We start from the raw sequence: 16,226 nt of genomic DNA, 5'->3' as shown, positions 1-16,226 counted from the left end.
CACATATAAATTGGAGGAAGATGGGCACAGATGTTAGCTCAGGGCCAGTCTTCCTCAGCAAAAAAGAGGAGGATTGGCAGCAGATGTGAGCTCAGGGTTAAGCTTCATTAAAAAAAAATAAAATGCAAAAAAAATTTTAAGAAAAGAAGAACTTTCGAATAAAGTCAAATATGACCTCCCCACGACTATTTGATACCCCCATCTCCTTCCTGGATCTTACACTTAGAAAATCTCGAATCACCTTCAGACCCTCAGCCCATGACTTTTTCCCAAAGCAACTGCTTTATGAACTTGGTCTGAGTTCATTGATTCTTCCGTCTTTAGTTTCTTTTCTCGTGCTTTCCCTCGCACACCCCTCCTGTTGCCTCAGTCCTTTTCTGACTCTTCCTAGAATATTCTTTGTCCCTTCTTCAGCAGGGGCCCAGCTCTCATGTCACCTCCTCCCAGACAGAAGTAGAGTTTCCCTCTGAGAGTGCTGTAATGCTTGGCTCTTCCTTCTCCAGTGTGAGTCACCAGACTCTTGGCCGAGCTGCAGAATTTGGAAAATGCTTTACCTCTCCTACAGATGAGAAACTCAAGTTCCCTCTGAGAGGGCCTTTGTGACCCCTCAGCTCTAAACAGTGCCTTACAGCTTATCTGTGCTCAAAAGTCTGTGTGGGCCGGCCGGCTGGCTGATGGATGAACAGAGGAATATTCTTACTTGCTTTTCTCTTCCTGCTGTGGGCTTCTCAGCTTTCAGGCTGCTGCCTGGTACTGCTTCCCTCTTAGGCACCAACTTCACGTTGAGACATGTTGAATTAGCACCTTCAAAATTCATTTTTATCAAAGTAAATGTCTTCAACTCTTGGTTCACGAAATACAATTAACATGTAAACATTTGTATTAGCATTCCAAAAGACTTTTAAGTTGATAAATATGGTAACAGTTTGGGTTCCAATGGCACCAGAGAATTTAGTTCAGTATTCCATAGCTTTTTCAGCCAACTGATAATTAAAGAAAAGAGCAGCTCCAGGTTGGTGGAGAATGTCTTAGCCAAATTGTGGTGCTTTGAATGAAATAATGTGTTAATTAGCAAGTGAGAAAATATTTAAATATCTTGTATGTGTTACGTGCGAACAAGGTAGTTTTCGATACATGATCATTCCCTCATAGTCTCGTTCCACGTGTTATTTTTCAAATGGAATATGATCATCCTCAGAAAGAATTAGTTCCCGGTTTTGACCATGAAGAGACTGTGATATCATATCACAAGGACTTACTATGGACTTGCTTACAAGGACTTGCTAGGGGCAACAGACCTATTAAAATGACACATGGCCAGTCATGCATATGCTAGACATAATTGAAAAAAAAATTATTTTTAAGACATGGGATAGCAGCTGGAAAAAATTCTGTCTTTCTTTTTTTGCCTTTTGAAACTATTTTTAAATTAATCCTACAGCTACAAATAGCCTGGCTTTTATGGAATTATCTGAAGCTGACTCTGATGCCTAAATTTGGGCCCTAACACTCAGCGACCGCTGTAGAGTCCTGCTAACATTGCCTTCCTGAGACCCTTTCCACAGGCTTTCCCTGGGGTTCAGTTTTCCTTGGACCACACTGAAAGGCTTTGCTGAGCAGCATTTCTCTATAGGCCTCATCCTTTTGTTCTCAAGTAAGCCCATCATTTTGTCTTGAGTCTCCACGGTCATTACGGGCATGTGGTATGTGGGGGTGATATCCCACCCACTCCAGTTCTCAGCAATTCCTTCAACTATTTTGCCAAGTGCTCCTTGCAAACTTTGTCACATACTCTCCAAGGGAAACATTCGGATCTTCGTTGAACAGAAAGACTTGTAGCTGATCCCCTATGTCAAATCCAGAAGGAGCCATGTGCTTAAACATTAATATTTAAATCAATGTGCAGATCAATCATAATTGGAAGTCAGCTCAGATATCAGGACTATTTCAAATGCTTCTTTGAGTAAATATGGAAGACTGAGACCAGAAGAATGTACTGTTACTACATGACATTGCATTAAATCATCTTCCCATTGAAACCACGGCACAAAAGCAAAGCGATTACAAACTGTGAAGTCAAATTCTCAGTAACAATGATGCCAGGGGAAGTAGTGCTCTCTGCTTACCCAGTGTCCTCACATAAATTTCCTTACAGATTTCAATTTTTGATCTCTCGACATCCTTGTTAAGCACGTGGGAGCAATTATTATTTCCTCTTTGCTGATGGGAAAATTGTGGTTGAGAGGACTCGAATTCCTATTCAAAATCCTTGAACTGAATTCTCATTCAAAATCCTTGATCACTACAACTAGATTAGCAAATTTTTCTAATTGGAAAGCATGGGGAATGGGTGTATTAAGAAAAAAAAATTTGGGGGGGAAGACTGGCCCTGAGCTAACACCTGTGCCCATCTTCCTCTACTTTATATGTGGGACGCCTGCCACAGCATGGCTTGATGAGCGGTGCGCAGGTCCGGCCTGGGATCAGAGCTGGTGGCCACCAAAGCCCAGCGCGAACTTAACCACTGCGCCACCAGGTGGCCTGGGAAAAATTTTAATCTAATTTTTGGCTTGGATGTTCCATTGTTGTTTGTTAGTTTCCTTTTCTCTGGGCTCTCCTCTTGGACTTTCCCTTCCTCCTTCCAGCCAGGCTGCTGCGCCCTCCATGACTCCACTGCACTCTGGTGGTAAACACTCGCTGACCCCAGCCCAGGCCTGTGCTGTGAGGCGGTTCCTGCTCCCTCGGGACACAGAGCCCGTGGGAAGACAAGGTGTCCTACGTGCTTTACCTGAGGCGACTGCAGAGCGTGGAGGCTGCACAGAGGAAGCAAGCATGAGCATGACTAGCTTTAAGATGCCCTAAATCAGATGATTCCTAGCAAAGCGAAGCAGAACACTGAAATAATTTTCTTGATATCATTTGTTGATACTTCTAGTTTTCCTGCTCTCTCCACCCTCTGCTATGCACAGTACCATGGAGCTTCTCAGAAGATGGGAGATGCTTCTCATCCCTGAAGCCTCAAATCAAATGTCGCCTCATATGTCCAACCTCTTTCCTGACGACTTAGCTGCATGTGCACCACCCCCGAGGCACCCCTTCCCTCTCCACCATGGCCCTATCACGCTCTAACAATGTATTTGCTATATATTTCCCATTATTGGCCTTACGTTGGGATTGCCAATGGACATCCAATTGAATAGTCATGAGACAAGAAAAAAAAGCCAAACTAGCCTTAATAGAACTTTGTTTATGAAAACTATACATTTCATTATTCTTCCCCTGAAAATGCTTTCGAGGTGGACAAATCCTCCTGCCTAAGGTAGTTATCTGACCTACATTAGAAAAGAGAAATTGTGGGGCAGGAAGGAGATGTTGTCTCATATGGTCAAAGAGGCACTGTCTAAACTTCCAAGTGATGGCACAAATTTCCTTCCTTTCAAGGTGCTATGAGAGTTGAACACAAATGTACACAAGTAAATATTGTCATACTCCACAGAAATCAGATGCTTTCATATGAATTTGAAGAGTGAATCTTAGATAGTTGGTAAAAGAAATGAAATCCTTCAGTTTGACATCTAAACTTCTCACATATAATGGGTCTTCTAATTCTATGATTACATGTACTCATACACACTTTACTGCAATGTCAAATTAATCCACTCATTCAACAAATATTTATAGATGCCCTACTATTTACCAGGCACTGTGTTAGACACTGGTGATACAACTGTGAACAAAGCAGAGACCTTGTCCTCATGGAGCTTCCATTGAATAGGAAAAAGACGTTAATTGGACAAACACCAATAACTATCTACAAATGATGGTACCTGATATAAAAGGAGCATGCCAGATGCTCTGAGAACATGTAGCAGGGAAGCCAGTCTGGCCTGAGTTTGGGGAAGGTCTCCAAAAGGAAGCAACGTTTGAGTTGAAACATGAAATGATTCGTGGTTGACTAGGTGAAGGTGGGAATATGGGGTCTGGGGAGAGAGGGTGCACTCCGGAGAGTGGGTGCACTCCGGAGAGTGGAAACACAGTGTTCAGAAGACTTGGGTAAATCTGCCTGTGCAGCTGTTCTGCCTTCAGGAAAGCATGTCTTTTAGAGCATTGCATCGACTTTGCTGCCAAATTTCTAAATATACTTCGTTTATGATTATTTATAAAGCTATATTTCTAAGCAGCTCATGTGAACAGGATATCACGAAACAGAGGAGGTAAGAGCATGGAAAGCTGGCTATCTGGGTGAACCTTAAACGCTGCTAACCAGATGCTCTTCTTATGAACTGTATTCCTTTTGAAAATCTCAATGAGGGTTTTCAACACCTTCCCATCATCATATCTAAACTGTGCATTCTTTCAGGGATAAAGGCGGAAAGGTTAACCAAATTCATAATTTATTATCCCACTTTCCAGATATATTTACTGGGTTCTGGTTCACTATACATTTCTGACTTTTGATCACTTGCCAAATAAATAATGGAAAATAAATGGCTCAATCATTCTATTACCTTCAACAGTTGTAAATCAAGACGGCCAGCCTCTCATAGAAGGAAAACTTAAAGAGAAGCAAGTCAGATGGAAGTTCATCAAAAGGTGGAAAACTCGTTATTTTACGCTGGCTGGAAATCAACTTCTGTTTCAAAAAGGAAAGTCTGTAAGTTCCTCCGTTGTCTTTCACACTTGCATTTTTGAGGTTTTGGTCTCCATCAAAACCTGTGGGCATTCTGTCTTGAGTTAAAATGCCTATAATTTTTTTCCTACTCCATTTTACGATTTTACAGTGTCATTTAATTCCCTCTGTCCCTTTGACTGTCTATTCTGTTCAACCCTTTGTTAGACGGTCCGCCGGCCCTCTTTAGTTTATTATGAGAGCCCTCGTTTGTTGACTGAAGTTTTCGAAGACGAACTGCAGGAGGACTATCCCGTGATCCTGACTTGAACTCTGCGCCTGTGGTTCCTTGTGGAACCCCTACATTTACGATGGGGTTCCACGATATCTGTGATATTCACTTTGATCTCTTTTATAACCGTAGGTTAAATTTGGAGGTGGGACCCCAAGGAAGGGGGACAGCAGGCAGGGAGGAAGAAAGAAAGGCTGACTTATTTCAAGTATCTTTTGTAGTCAACTAAGTTGAATTCTGATTAGGGAAAAATATGAGTACCTTTCATTCATGTAATACTCAGTTAATAAATAGAATAGGATTCTAAAAGAGTTAAATATTTATTTAATATAATTTCCCATGTGAACTAGGATACTCAGTAAATATCTGTATTCTCAATTTTCAGTGGGAAACCTCTGAAATAGCATTCTATTCCAATCAACAATGAAGAATTCTCTCCTTCTTTTCAAATCAGTTTACTTTGTCATTAAACTCTACTCACTCAGAATCAGGGGGAATGAAAGCTTGAGCTACTTCTTGGCTGTTTTGAAATATAATAATAATACTTTATCAGTGCTTACTTATCACATGCCACGTAGGATAGGCTCAAACCATCCTCAAAACAATCCTTTAAGGTCAACACTATTGTTATTGCCCTTTTACAGATGGGAACAATGAGACTCAAAAAGACTTATCGGCTTGACCAAGGATAGAGTCGGTAAGGTGAGGAAGGGTGAAACCGGAGTCAGGCTCAGGCAATGTGACACCAAAGCTTGTTCTTAAATGAGTGCACTGTCCTGGGTCCCATGTCCATGTAAAATACAGAGCCAGTGGCAAACTGGACAGTGTCTGAATTAGTTCATGAAAGGCGTTAAGTTACATAAAAATTATGATTCACTTGAAGCATATGTATTATGTCTTTAGAGTGCTCATTATAAAATTTATTGGAATTGGCTACTCAACAGGAATCAAGTATGGTGTATCTAAATTATGACAAATTTTTCTCTGTGCTCTTTTAATTAATAAGACTTCATGTTGAGGCCGGCCTGGTGGCGCAGCAGTTAAGTTCGCACGTTCCACTTCGGTGGCCCAGGGTTCGCCAGTTCGGATCCCCGATGCGGACATGGCACCGCTGGCAAGCCATGCTGTGGTAGGCGTCCCATATAGAAAGTAGAGGAAGATGGGCACGATGTTAGCTCAGGGCCAGTCTTCTTCAGCAAAAAGAGGAGAATTGGCGGCAGACGTTAGCTCAGGGCTAATCTTCCTCAAAAAAAAAGACTTCATGTTAACTTTCTGAATGAAAAGGAAGATTTTGGTGACACTTTGAATTCATGTTATCTGTATATCATGCTATCATGTTATAAAATATACAGATGGACTTTCTTGTGCCTGAAGATTTTTTTGAAAGGACAGTATAATGGTGTATTCAATTTAGACAGTTATTGGAAGTTTAAAGAAAGATCTTTTTAGCATAGGTTCACATTGAAGCATTGTTAAAGAATTTTAAATGACCATCTAAATTTCCTGTTTTTATTAAAGAAAACAGGAATAAAAGTTAAGATGTAGTGATTTCTCAGATCCCTTGAGACAGAGCAGAGTTAGTGCGTAAGAATGATCTTCCTGAATTCAAATAATAACCTTCATACTTCTTGATTCAGAGCTTTTTATTTTATTTTATTTTTGCTGAGGAAGATTCGCCCTGAGCTAACATCTGTTGCCCATCTTCCTCTATTTTGTATGTGGGCTGCTGCCATAGCATGGCCACTGATGAATGGTATAGATCCACACCCGGGAACCAAACCCAGGAGACTGAAGTGGAGCATGCCAAACTTACCCACTAGGCCACCGGGGCTGGGCCCAGAGCTTTTTAATAAAGTTTAGGGAATAAGCTATTTTATAATTGGCTAACTTGTTTGACATCCTTATAGGGAAATTATGGCTTGACATTCCAAAAATCTGACAGAACACGCGGCTCAAATATTGGGAAATAATATAATGTAGTATGAGGACCACAGCAAAATCCCTCATCCCCAGGCACACAGTACCCTAGCAGTGGTCAGCAACCCGGCCAAAGTTTCAGCCACATGGTAAAGGGTCTTTCTTGTAAATGAGGAAAATGTGCATTTTAAATAAGAACTGTAAGACTGCAGTGGTATCTTTTACTTTTCCATTCTTGAGGTCTTGGTCTCTACCAACCAGCTGGGCGCCGGTGTCCTTCGACTCCTGTCCATTCCTCTCGTGGTTAATTCCCTGGCCCTCTTTAGATATTGATGAGAACTTTTTTTTTGGATCAGTTCCCCCATGTATCAACTTCTGTACCATAGACTAATTCAAAGAAATATAATTTTAATACTGTCAGTACTTACTATAAACCAAATTAAGCTAACAAAGTATTATCTAGTGCAGTTATCTTCAAACTGTCCTGTATATTCCCTAAAAGAATTTTGAAAAATCTGTCTAATACCTTGTAGCATTTTAAGTTGCATCAGCATTTTTACCACAAGTTTAAACAGTTGTATAGACTGTAATTTCTGTTGAATTGTAAATGTTGTCATTTTAGAGCAAAAAAATCACATCTTTCCTTTAAATGTAACCATTGGAACACCATGGCAATTTGACACCTAACACCATCCATTTTAAAAAGTAGATAAATTAGTTCTTCTTCAGTAGAAATGTTTACATTGCTTTATTTTCTTTGAAATCATATTTTTATTCTCCCTGTCCCACAGCATTTTATCATCACCTCACCATTTTTCACTGCAATAAAACTATGCATATAACTTGAAATTTAATTATTTTAATTTCTCGTGACCATCAATCTCTAAGTGTCGAGATCTTTTTAAAAAATTATATCATTTAGGAAAATCCATAAGTATTATACCAAATGTAATAAAGTTATTGAACAGTAAGAAATGAAATGCTAAGGAGAAGTCATCTCTGAATGAAATAGATGGGGAGTGATTAAGTTGCCTTGGTTGAAGGACACTTCCTTGACATCAATATTTTGAATTGCGTTTTTTGTTTGATGCTCCTGAGATTTTTCCAAGTTAGACAATACACCAGAGAAAGTTTGGGATGAGTGAGATGGGTGTCTTTCCATTGCAAAGTGAGAGAAGGGCAGTTGAAAAGGGACGGTGTGAAAGGAGAACTGGCACGATTCTCGACCACAGGCACATTCTCCAGTAGACAAAATGTGTTCAGGGATGTTAAAGACCTGAGATTGCTTTAAAGAAGTGTCAGATCTGTTAAAACTATTCCTGCTAGCCCACAGTCATGGCCCTGGTGCTGTAGAGACCCTTAAGTCTCTGCTTTGATGCAAACAAAATGTAACGTCATTAAACATTCGTTCGCTTAGTGTTTGTAGACAAACCACGCCTGCAAAGCTCCAGAGAGTCTCAGAAACAGTTCCACCTACTTAACACCGGAACCCTGTTTATTCCATTAATACCCTTTCTCAGAGGTAGTACAAAGGAAAGTTCAATTGCATGCTCCCCAAATTATCTTAAATTCTGAGTTAACAGCACCCCAAATTGTACAGTTGCACGATCCCACTGTCTAATAATTTTCTGTAAACTGGCTATCTTGTGCCAAGTTATGATACGATAACAAAGGACCAGTTGCTCACTCCTTCAGTTGTTCTAATGACTCTGAGGCCTTAGCACCCAAAATAACAAAGATCTTAAGCCATATGAAGTGAAACGATTCTGGTCCTCTTGGAAAATTCTCTGGGGACCAGAGATCTTTCCATAGTCTGGGAGCCAGCTTATGTTCTCTCCTTCCCATGCATTTCAGAAGGACGACCCTGATGACTCCCCAATAGAACTCAGCAAAGTACAGAGTGTGAAAGTGGTGGCCAGGAAACGCAGGGACCGCTCTCTCCCACGGGCTTTCGAAATCTTCACAGACAATAAAACCTATGTTTTCAAGGCCAAGGATGAGAAGAATGCAGAAGAGTGGCTCCAGTGCATCAATGTGGCAGTCGCCCAAGCAAAAGAGAGGGAAAGTAGGGAAGTAACCACATATCTGTAGGGATTTGCAAGCCGACCTCACACCAACTATACAATGGGCATTGCACTATCATTGCCAATGTCAAGAAAAAGAGACAAATTCACTGCCATGCTGTTTTTTTACTAAATACCCCGGAACAGTTTTCCCTAAGAAGCAGGACCTAAATGTGGCAGGATTCTCCATACATTCCATATCCTACTGGCATTTGCATTAACTCCAGAAGGTCTGTGTGATGTGCTCAAGATGAGGAGCTCCAGATGGTATGCAGCCAGAAAGTGGAGATTCAGGGTCCTAGAAACTTCTATAGATATGTCATTGCACATTGTAAGAAAACCACTTTAAAAGATCCTGGAACCACCTGTCCTGAGGGAGAATAGGCACTTCTGATGAAGAACAGTCTGTCAAAAATACTGAAAGGAGAAACACCTACTAGGAAAAGTCTAATCAGTGGACACTGAGGAGAACCATACAGCTTACTTATAGACATATGCTAATTACTTTTATCCTCTCCTAATAGGAATGAGACAAACCCGTGATAAAACGGCTCTCAGGTTCAGCCAGTTATGTAACTAAATGTCTGTCTTTCAGAACTACTTCTCTGATTATTCCTTTTAGGTTCAGATACCATAATATGATCTAAAGTTTCGATACTTGGATATATCTCCTGCCCAAGGCAGTAAGTGTAAGATGGAATAAGCATAGAAAAACATTTTCTCCATCTTCAAAATACGTGCCATTTCCCTTAAACTTTGAGATTTTAAAATTCTATACTTTTCTTCTTCGTATTCAATTTTTAATACATCTGAATTACAAACATTGATTGGTTTTTGCCATTACTCAATTTTTTTAAATTAAGCTATGGTAGGCAGAATTCTAGGATGACTCTCAATGACCCACAGCCTGGTATAACCTATAACCTCATTCCCTTGAGTATAGTGGCTCCTGTAACTTGCTTCTAACTAATAGAATATGGCAAAAGGGATGGGATAACCTCTCTCATGATTATGGTACATTATATGGCAAAGGCAGAGAAATTTTGCAGATATAATTAAGGCCTTTAATCAGCTCGACTTTGAGTCAATCAAAAGCAAACGATTCTGGGTGGGTCTGACCTCATCAGACGAGCCTGTTAAGAGAGTGAACAAGTCAGAAACTCTCTCCCACTGGCCTTGAATGAGCAAGCTGCCACGAGTGCTACAGCGTCAAGAAAATGAACTTTGCCGACACCCAGGGAGTTTGGAAGAGGATCCTGAGCCTCAGAGGAGAGCCCCGACCCAGCTGAGACCTGGATTGCAGCTTTGCAAAAGCCTGAGCAGAGGACTGGCTAAGCCAGGCCTGGACTCTTGACGCACGGAGACTCTGAGATAATAAATATGTGCTGCTTAAGCTGCTAAGTGTGTGGTCATGTGTTACACAGAAATAGATAGCTAATACAAAAGCTAACTTGGAATACACAGAAAGAGTAATTTTTTCTTGAAATTTATTAACTATGTAGTTATACATAGTTAATTTAGTAATAGTTAATAGTAAATAGTAATATTAATAGTAAATTTATTAACTACATAGTTACAGTATAGAAAACTGGAGAAAGATTCTAAGTAGTGAGCATCCTGAATCCCCCCCCCCCCCCCCCCCGCTCTACCGCTAACTCAGTAGCAGAGGAAACAGGACAGAGGCCAAGTCTGGGGAGGAAACAATTCACTTTTAACTTGTAAGGTTTGAGGGTATTGTGTGATAGAGAAGTTATTATAAGTTGAAAATAGAGTTCTGGAGGTCAAAATTGGGGTTCATTGGATTTGCAGATGGTCATGAAGATGTGGAATTAAATGAAATTGCTCAGGGAGAATAAGACAAAAGAACCACAAAGGGCTTCCTTGGGACATCCAGCATTTAAGCAAAGGCAGGCTGGAGAAGCTGATTAGTGTTCAGACACCTTACAGACCCAGGGAAACAATGTCACAAAAGCCAAATAAATAACATTTTCAGGAAAAAGGAGGAGAGCAACAATGTGAAATCCTGAAAAGTAATCACGTAAGTTACAGAATGACTTTTGCAATTAAGAAGCAATTGGTGGGGCCAGCCTGGTGGCACAGTGGTTAAGTTTGCGTGTTCCACTTCAGTGGCCCAGAGTTTGTGGGATCGGATCCCAGGTGCAGACATACCCACTGTTCATCAAGCCATGCTATGGCAGCATCCTACATACAAAATAGTGGAAGATTGGCACAGATTTTAGCTTATGGATAATCTTCCCCAAGCCAAAAGAGGAAGATTGGCAACAGACGTTAGCTCAGGGCCAATCTTCCTCACCAAAAAAAAAGAAGAAGAAGCAGCAATTGGTGTCATTGGTAAGAACAGTTTCATTGGAGTGATGGGGTAAAAGTCAAATTTCAGTAGGTAGAAGAATCAACAGGAGGTTAGGAGTCTAAAGTGATAATTGGACTACCCTTTCAACAAAATGGGGCTAAGATGGAGAAAGTGTTTTGTTTTTCGTATTAAAGATGAATTAGACTTAAAGGAAAGAAGTTTAAAACATAGAAAAAAAGAGGAAAAGTAACTTTGCTTGAGCAAAGTTTCCAAAAGTGATAGAAAAGGAATAAAACTCTTTCATTCCACAGCAACTTATGGAGCAGCTACTAAGCTACCATGCTTGGCCTGGAGATACTAACATACAAAGACCTAGCTCCTCCCATCAAGGAGTTTACAGCATGGTGGGAAGGACAGACATACACAACAAAAATTACAGGGCAATGTGGCAAGTGCCTTGATGGAGGTATGCACAGGGGGCTGTGGCAACACACGAGAAGACACCACTGTCGCTGACTTTGACTCAAGTAGGCTCCCTCACTGTTTCCCAGAGGTGTCAGAGAACGAGCTCATCTTAAGAACCAGTAAGAGTGTCGTGGGCAGACAAGGAGCAAATGGTCAGTAGAGGGAACCACCTTGCAAAGGCAAAGGAGGGAGCTGGAACATGGTCCATTTGCAAAACAGCAAGTCCTTACCTGGGATTGGAACATAAGGGGTCTGCTGGGGAATGGTGCCAATGATGCTGGAAAGGCCTGGGGGCCATAGCATGAAGGGCTTGCTTCCATGGTAAGGATCTTGAACTTTTTCCTTAAGATGGTGATGCACCATTAAAAAAGGTTTTAAGAAGATTTGCATTTAGAGAAATAACTGATAGAGAATGGATTGTAGGAATATCAAAAATCATAGCAGGGAGATGATTTGGGAGGTTCTTGGAAGGTGGTGAGGACGTGGACTGATGCAGTGGCAGAGGAGATAGAGGGCAAGGGAAATGCGGGAAAAATACTGAACTAGTCAAATGGACAAGACACTAGTGGATCGGATGGACTAGGGGACAGGAATGGGAAAGAAAGAGTCTCTGAAGACTCCTAGGTGCTTTCCTGGGACACTTGATGCACGATGGTGGCATTTACTGAGATAGAAAATTCTGAAGCAACAGTTTGAGAGGTGAGGCACACAGTAAATTAAAGTTTGACATCTACTTTCAGAGTATACATAAGCGATTCAGCTTGGACTAGAAGGACATCTCCTCCTAAGAAGTTGGGCAGGCAAAGGGTGAGAATAGGCATAGTCATAAATGATTCTCTAATATTATTTTAAAATCTACCAGCTCATTCTTAAGAGTCAGTGAGTAACCCTAGATGGTTTAATCAATTAGGAAAAACTGGTAACGGACAGATAGAAATGGAGTAGGAAATGACTTTGAATTTATTATTAATAATTTAAATGCCAACCATGTGCTCAAACCTTTCACAGCAGAGACATTACAGTAAAGTGCTGCTTATGGACTGATTCTGTTTTCACTGAATGCTTGTCCTAAGAAAGAAGAGAATAGCCCTACCAGCTCAATTTGGAGGAAAAGAATTATTTTTGCTAGTTGTTACAAGTCCTTGTGATTTAATTAACCTGATTCCTCTAGTTAAGAACACAACTCTCAGAGCCTTTGAACCGTGTTTTAAAAAAGCAAATGTAAGGGGTCGGCCCGGTGGCGCAGCGGTTAAGTTCGCACGTTCCGCTTCTCGGCGGCCCGGGGTTCGCTGGTTCGGATCCCGGGTGCGGACATGGCACTGCTTGGCAGCCATGCTGTGGTAGGCGTCCCACGTATAAACTAGAGGAAGATGGGCACGGATGTTAGCTCAGAGCCAGGCTTCCTCAGCAAAAAGAGGAGGACTGGCAGTAGTTAGCTGAGGGCTAATCTTCCTCCAAAAAAAAAAAAAAACAAAAACAAAAACAAAAAAAAAAAAAGCAAATGTAAGAAGTTGAAATAATGATCTTTCTGGCTTCATTCCATGATGCAGTAATTCCAAATTCAAGGCCATTCTCCTGGGTTCAGAGTCACACCGGGAGCCTCGGGACCCTCGCTCTCCCACTGCTATTTCCTGCCCTTCCTCTTCTCTTGGCAGCCGGCTGAGCACAGACTGGCCTTTCCTGAGAGGGCTGCCGTTCCTCATCCTGACCAAGGAAGAAACCGCTTCTCTAAACATGTGTAAATCTTTAAAAATGTTGGTATGAATACAATTATAATCACAGACAGAAATTCGAGTGGTTTTCATTTTTACATCATTTTGGTTCTTTTTCCCTCGCAGATAACTGTGGAAACATAAATGTTTATGTGTGAGAATCTCATCTGGTTATTTTTTTGAGAACTTGGAATTTGGGAAAAATAAATGTTCAATACTCTTCTAATATTGAGTTTTCTATAAAATCTTTGGCTGGTGATGTTGAGGGATATTTATTGGGTCATCTTCAATTCACATATTTACCTATTTTCTGTAGGCACTTCTGGGCCTATCTGTGGGCTGACTTATTCTCAGGCATAAAGACGACATGGTTGAAAAAGCATTTCCCACTTTAGGAAACAATTGCAAAATGAAGTGTGACAATATGTGAGCAGAATTCAAGGTGTATTGCACAGAAGTAAATATCATAAATGCCCCAGTCAGGATTTTAAATGCTAGGCATAAATGCCCTAGTCAGGATTTCCAGTCCCCAAAATCTAACTAAGTTTTTAGAAGAAAAACCCAAGATGTCATCTTGTTCCAGAATACTGCCACTGTGTAGACCTGTTGGGGCCATTCCTCCCCAAAGATGTGTCTGAAAGACAAAGGGACTGGGAAAGCAGGGACACTTCTACTGCGCAGTGGAGTCCAGAGACAATGACACGGGCTCTGGGCACCGATACCTGAAGATTCAAGTCCCAGCTCAACCAAAATTAAATTACCAACCTGAGTAGATTATTCATCTCTCGTCTCTAGGTTGGGAACAATATCTATGGGGCAGAATCAGTATGAGGCTAAAATGTCGTGTAAAAGCATCCAGCAGAGAATCTTTAACTTATGAGGTGCTCAATAAGGACACTCCATTTTTAACACACCGCTAAGGAAGGAAAAGATCCTACCAATGAAACTATGATGCAATGCCTCCATGAAAGCCCGATGAGTAGAGTTTTACCTCAAAAGGTCTTTTACCTTTTCTGAGGGATTTGGCAGTTCCTTCTGACTTCAGTACATTGCATGGTATGTGATTGGTAATTCTTTTATATCTATTTCAGCAACAAAATAAAACCTGGCTTTATTTACATGTTGAAGCTTTATTTACATGTTGGATAAAATATTTAGTGTCTGATTCACAAGACCATGGGGAGCTGTGATCATTCTTCCAATGATGGCTCTGTGGTTCACTAATGTCACATTTCACCCCACTCCTCTATTTCTGTGCTTTTCTATGTATGCGATAACTTTTTGTTTCAAAGTCAAATCGTATTGTAATTATTTTAAGGTATGCTAAACAGCGATTAACACGTGTGGTGCCCACCACGCACATAACTCAACTGAAGTGACAACACAGAGCTAGGACCAAGTTCTGGCTTCAATAGGCAATGGCACCTCCATTCCTGGCAGACAACAGCTGTACACCACCACCAGTTGTAAGACACATCCCAATTTCAGAGCTGTTAAAATATGGGAGGAAAAAAATGTAAATGAATGAGCAAAAGTAAGTACCCAATTAAGAGTTCCACAAGGGTTTGTTTCACAGTAATGAAAGCTGTGTCTGAAATTTTTTGTGAACAATAAAGCATATTGCAAATGTAAGAAATTTTGAAATCTTTTAAGATGGTTAAAATGTCCTTACTGCATCCGTTCTCAAAGCTATGAGATCAGCCATTCCTGTGGATGCTTACCCTCTGTATTAGTCAGGGCTCTCCAGAGAAATAGAACCAATAGGAAAGAGAGAGAGAGAAGAGGAGATTTATTACAGAATTGGCCCATGCAGCTATGGAGGCTGAGAAGCCCCACAATCTACTGTCTGCAAACTGGAGGCCCCAGAAAGCCGGGGATGTTACATGGTCCAAAACATTCAGGCCTGATAACCAGGGGTCTGGTAGTGTAAGTCCTGGGGTCCAAGGTCCCGAGAAACAGGAGGTCCAATGTCCAAGGCAGGGAAAGATGGACGTCCCAGCTCAAGAAGAGAGAAAGAATTAGCCTTTCCTTCACCTTTTTCTTCCATTTGGGTCCTCAACAGATTGGATGAGGCCTCTTTACTTGGTCTACTGAGTCAAAAGCTAATCCTTTCCAGAAACACTCTCACAGACACACCCAGGAATAATGTTTTACCAGCTATCTGGGCATCCCTTAGGCCAGTCAAGTTGACACATAAAGTTGACCATCAGACCCTTTCTTTTGATGGGAAAAAGATGGCTAATGTCTACACACGCCGTGTTTCTGGTGCTCTGTGTCCGCCTCCTGTGCTCTCCTTTATCCAAGTCCTCGTCCCTGGCAGGGAAGCCAGGTAGGAAACGGGCCAAGATGGCAGGGGTGAGGGCAAGAAGCACATGGTATGTCTTTTACCCACTGAGACAGACTGGGAAGCCTGGGGGTGAAATTAAGACTGTCTGAGGAGGAATTCCAGACCAAGTAGGAGGAGTACTTCCAGAAGAGGTCCTCGAGGCCAACCACACCAGAGACAAGAGTAGGAAGGCAAGACCTGGAGCCAAGTTGGAAGTTGGAGATCCGGGGAAGAGCAGAGGGAGGTATAGAGCCGAGCAAATGGAATGGGTGGCAGGTTGATGGACTTCCGAGGAGCAGGACATTCCCAAGGATGGGTTTTTATAGGTACCTGCCTGGGCGAGCAGGGTTGTGTTCAGTGAGCTTTGATGAGACACGTTTCCATGTCCTCGTGTGCGTCCTTCTATCACCAGGCTACACAAGTCCTCCAGCCACGTACTTGGCAGAACAGGTGACCAGCTCCGGCAGAAGCCTCGGCTCCTGGGTCCTGCTGTGAGAACTCCAGCCTTGCAGAGCACTTTCCATAGTAACG

The 16,226-nt window shown here is 41.6% G+C and overlaps 1 protein-coding gene across 5 annotated transcripts in view; it reads left to right on the top strand.

The window, feature by feature from the left end:
* Nucleotides 1-10,278, top strand: part of VEPH1 (ventricular zone expressed PH domain containing 1) — a 207,965-nt gene extending 197,687 nt beyond the window's left edge. For all 5 annotated transcript variants that reach the window (XM_070582955.1, XM_070582957.1, XM_070582958.1 and 2 more), the window contains exons 13-14: nt 4,518-4,654; nt 8,673-10,278. In XM_070582955.1, the coding sequence (XP_070439056.1) occupies nt 4,518-4,654; nt 8,673-8,909 (374 nt within the window). In that variant the 3' untranslated portion in view covers nt 8,910-10,278. The remainder of the gene's footprint in view (nt 1-4,517; nt 4,655-8,672) is intronic.
* Nucleotides 10,279-16,226: the final 5,948 nt, after the last annotated feature.

The sequence above is a fragment of the Equus przewalskii genome, chromosome 18, assembly GCF_037783145.1.
Source record: "Equus przewalskii isolate Varuska chromosome 18, EquPr2, whole genome shotgun sequence".
Taxonomy (NCBI): Eukaryota; Metazoa; Chordata; class Mammalia; order Perissodactyla; family Equidae; genus Equus; species Equus przewalskii.
This window is presented reverse-complemented; position numbering and strand designations above follow the sequence as displayed.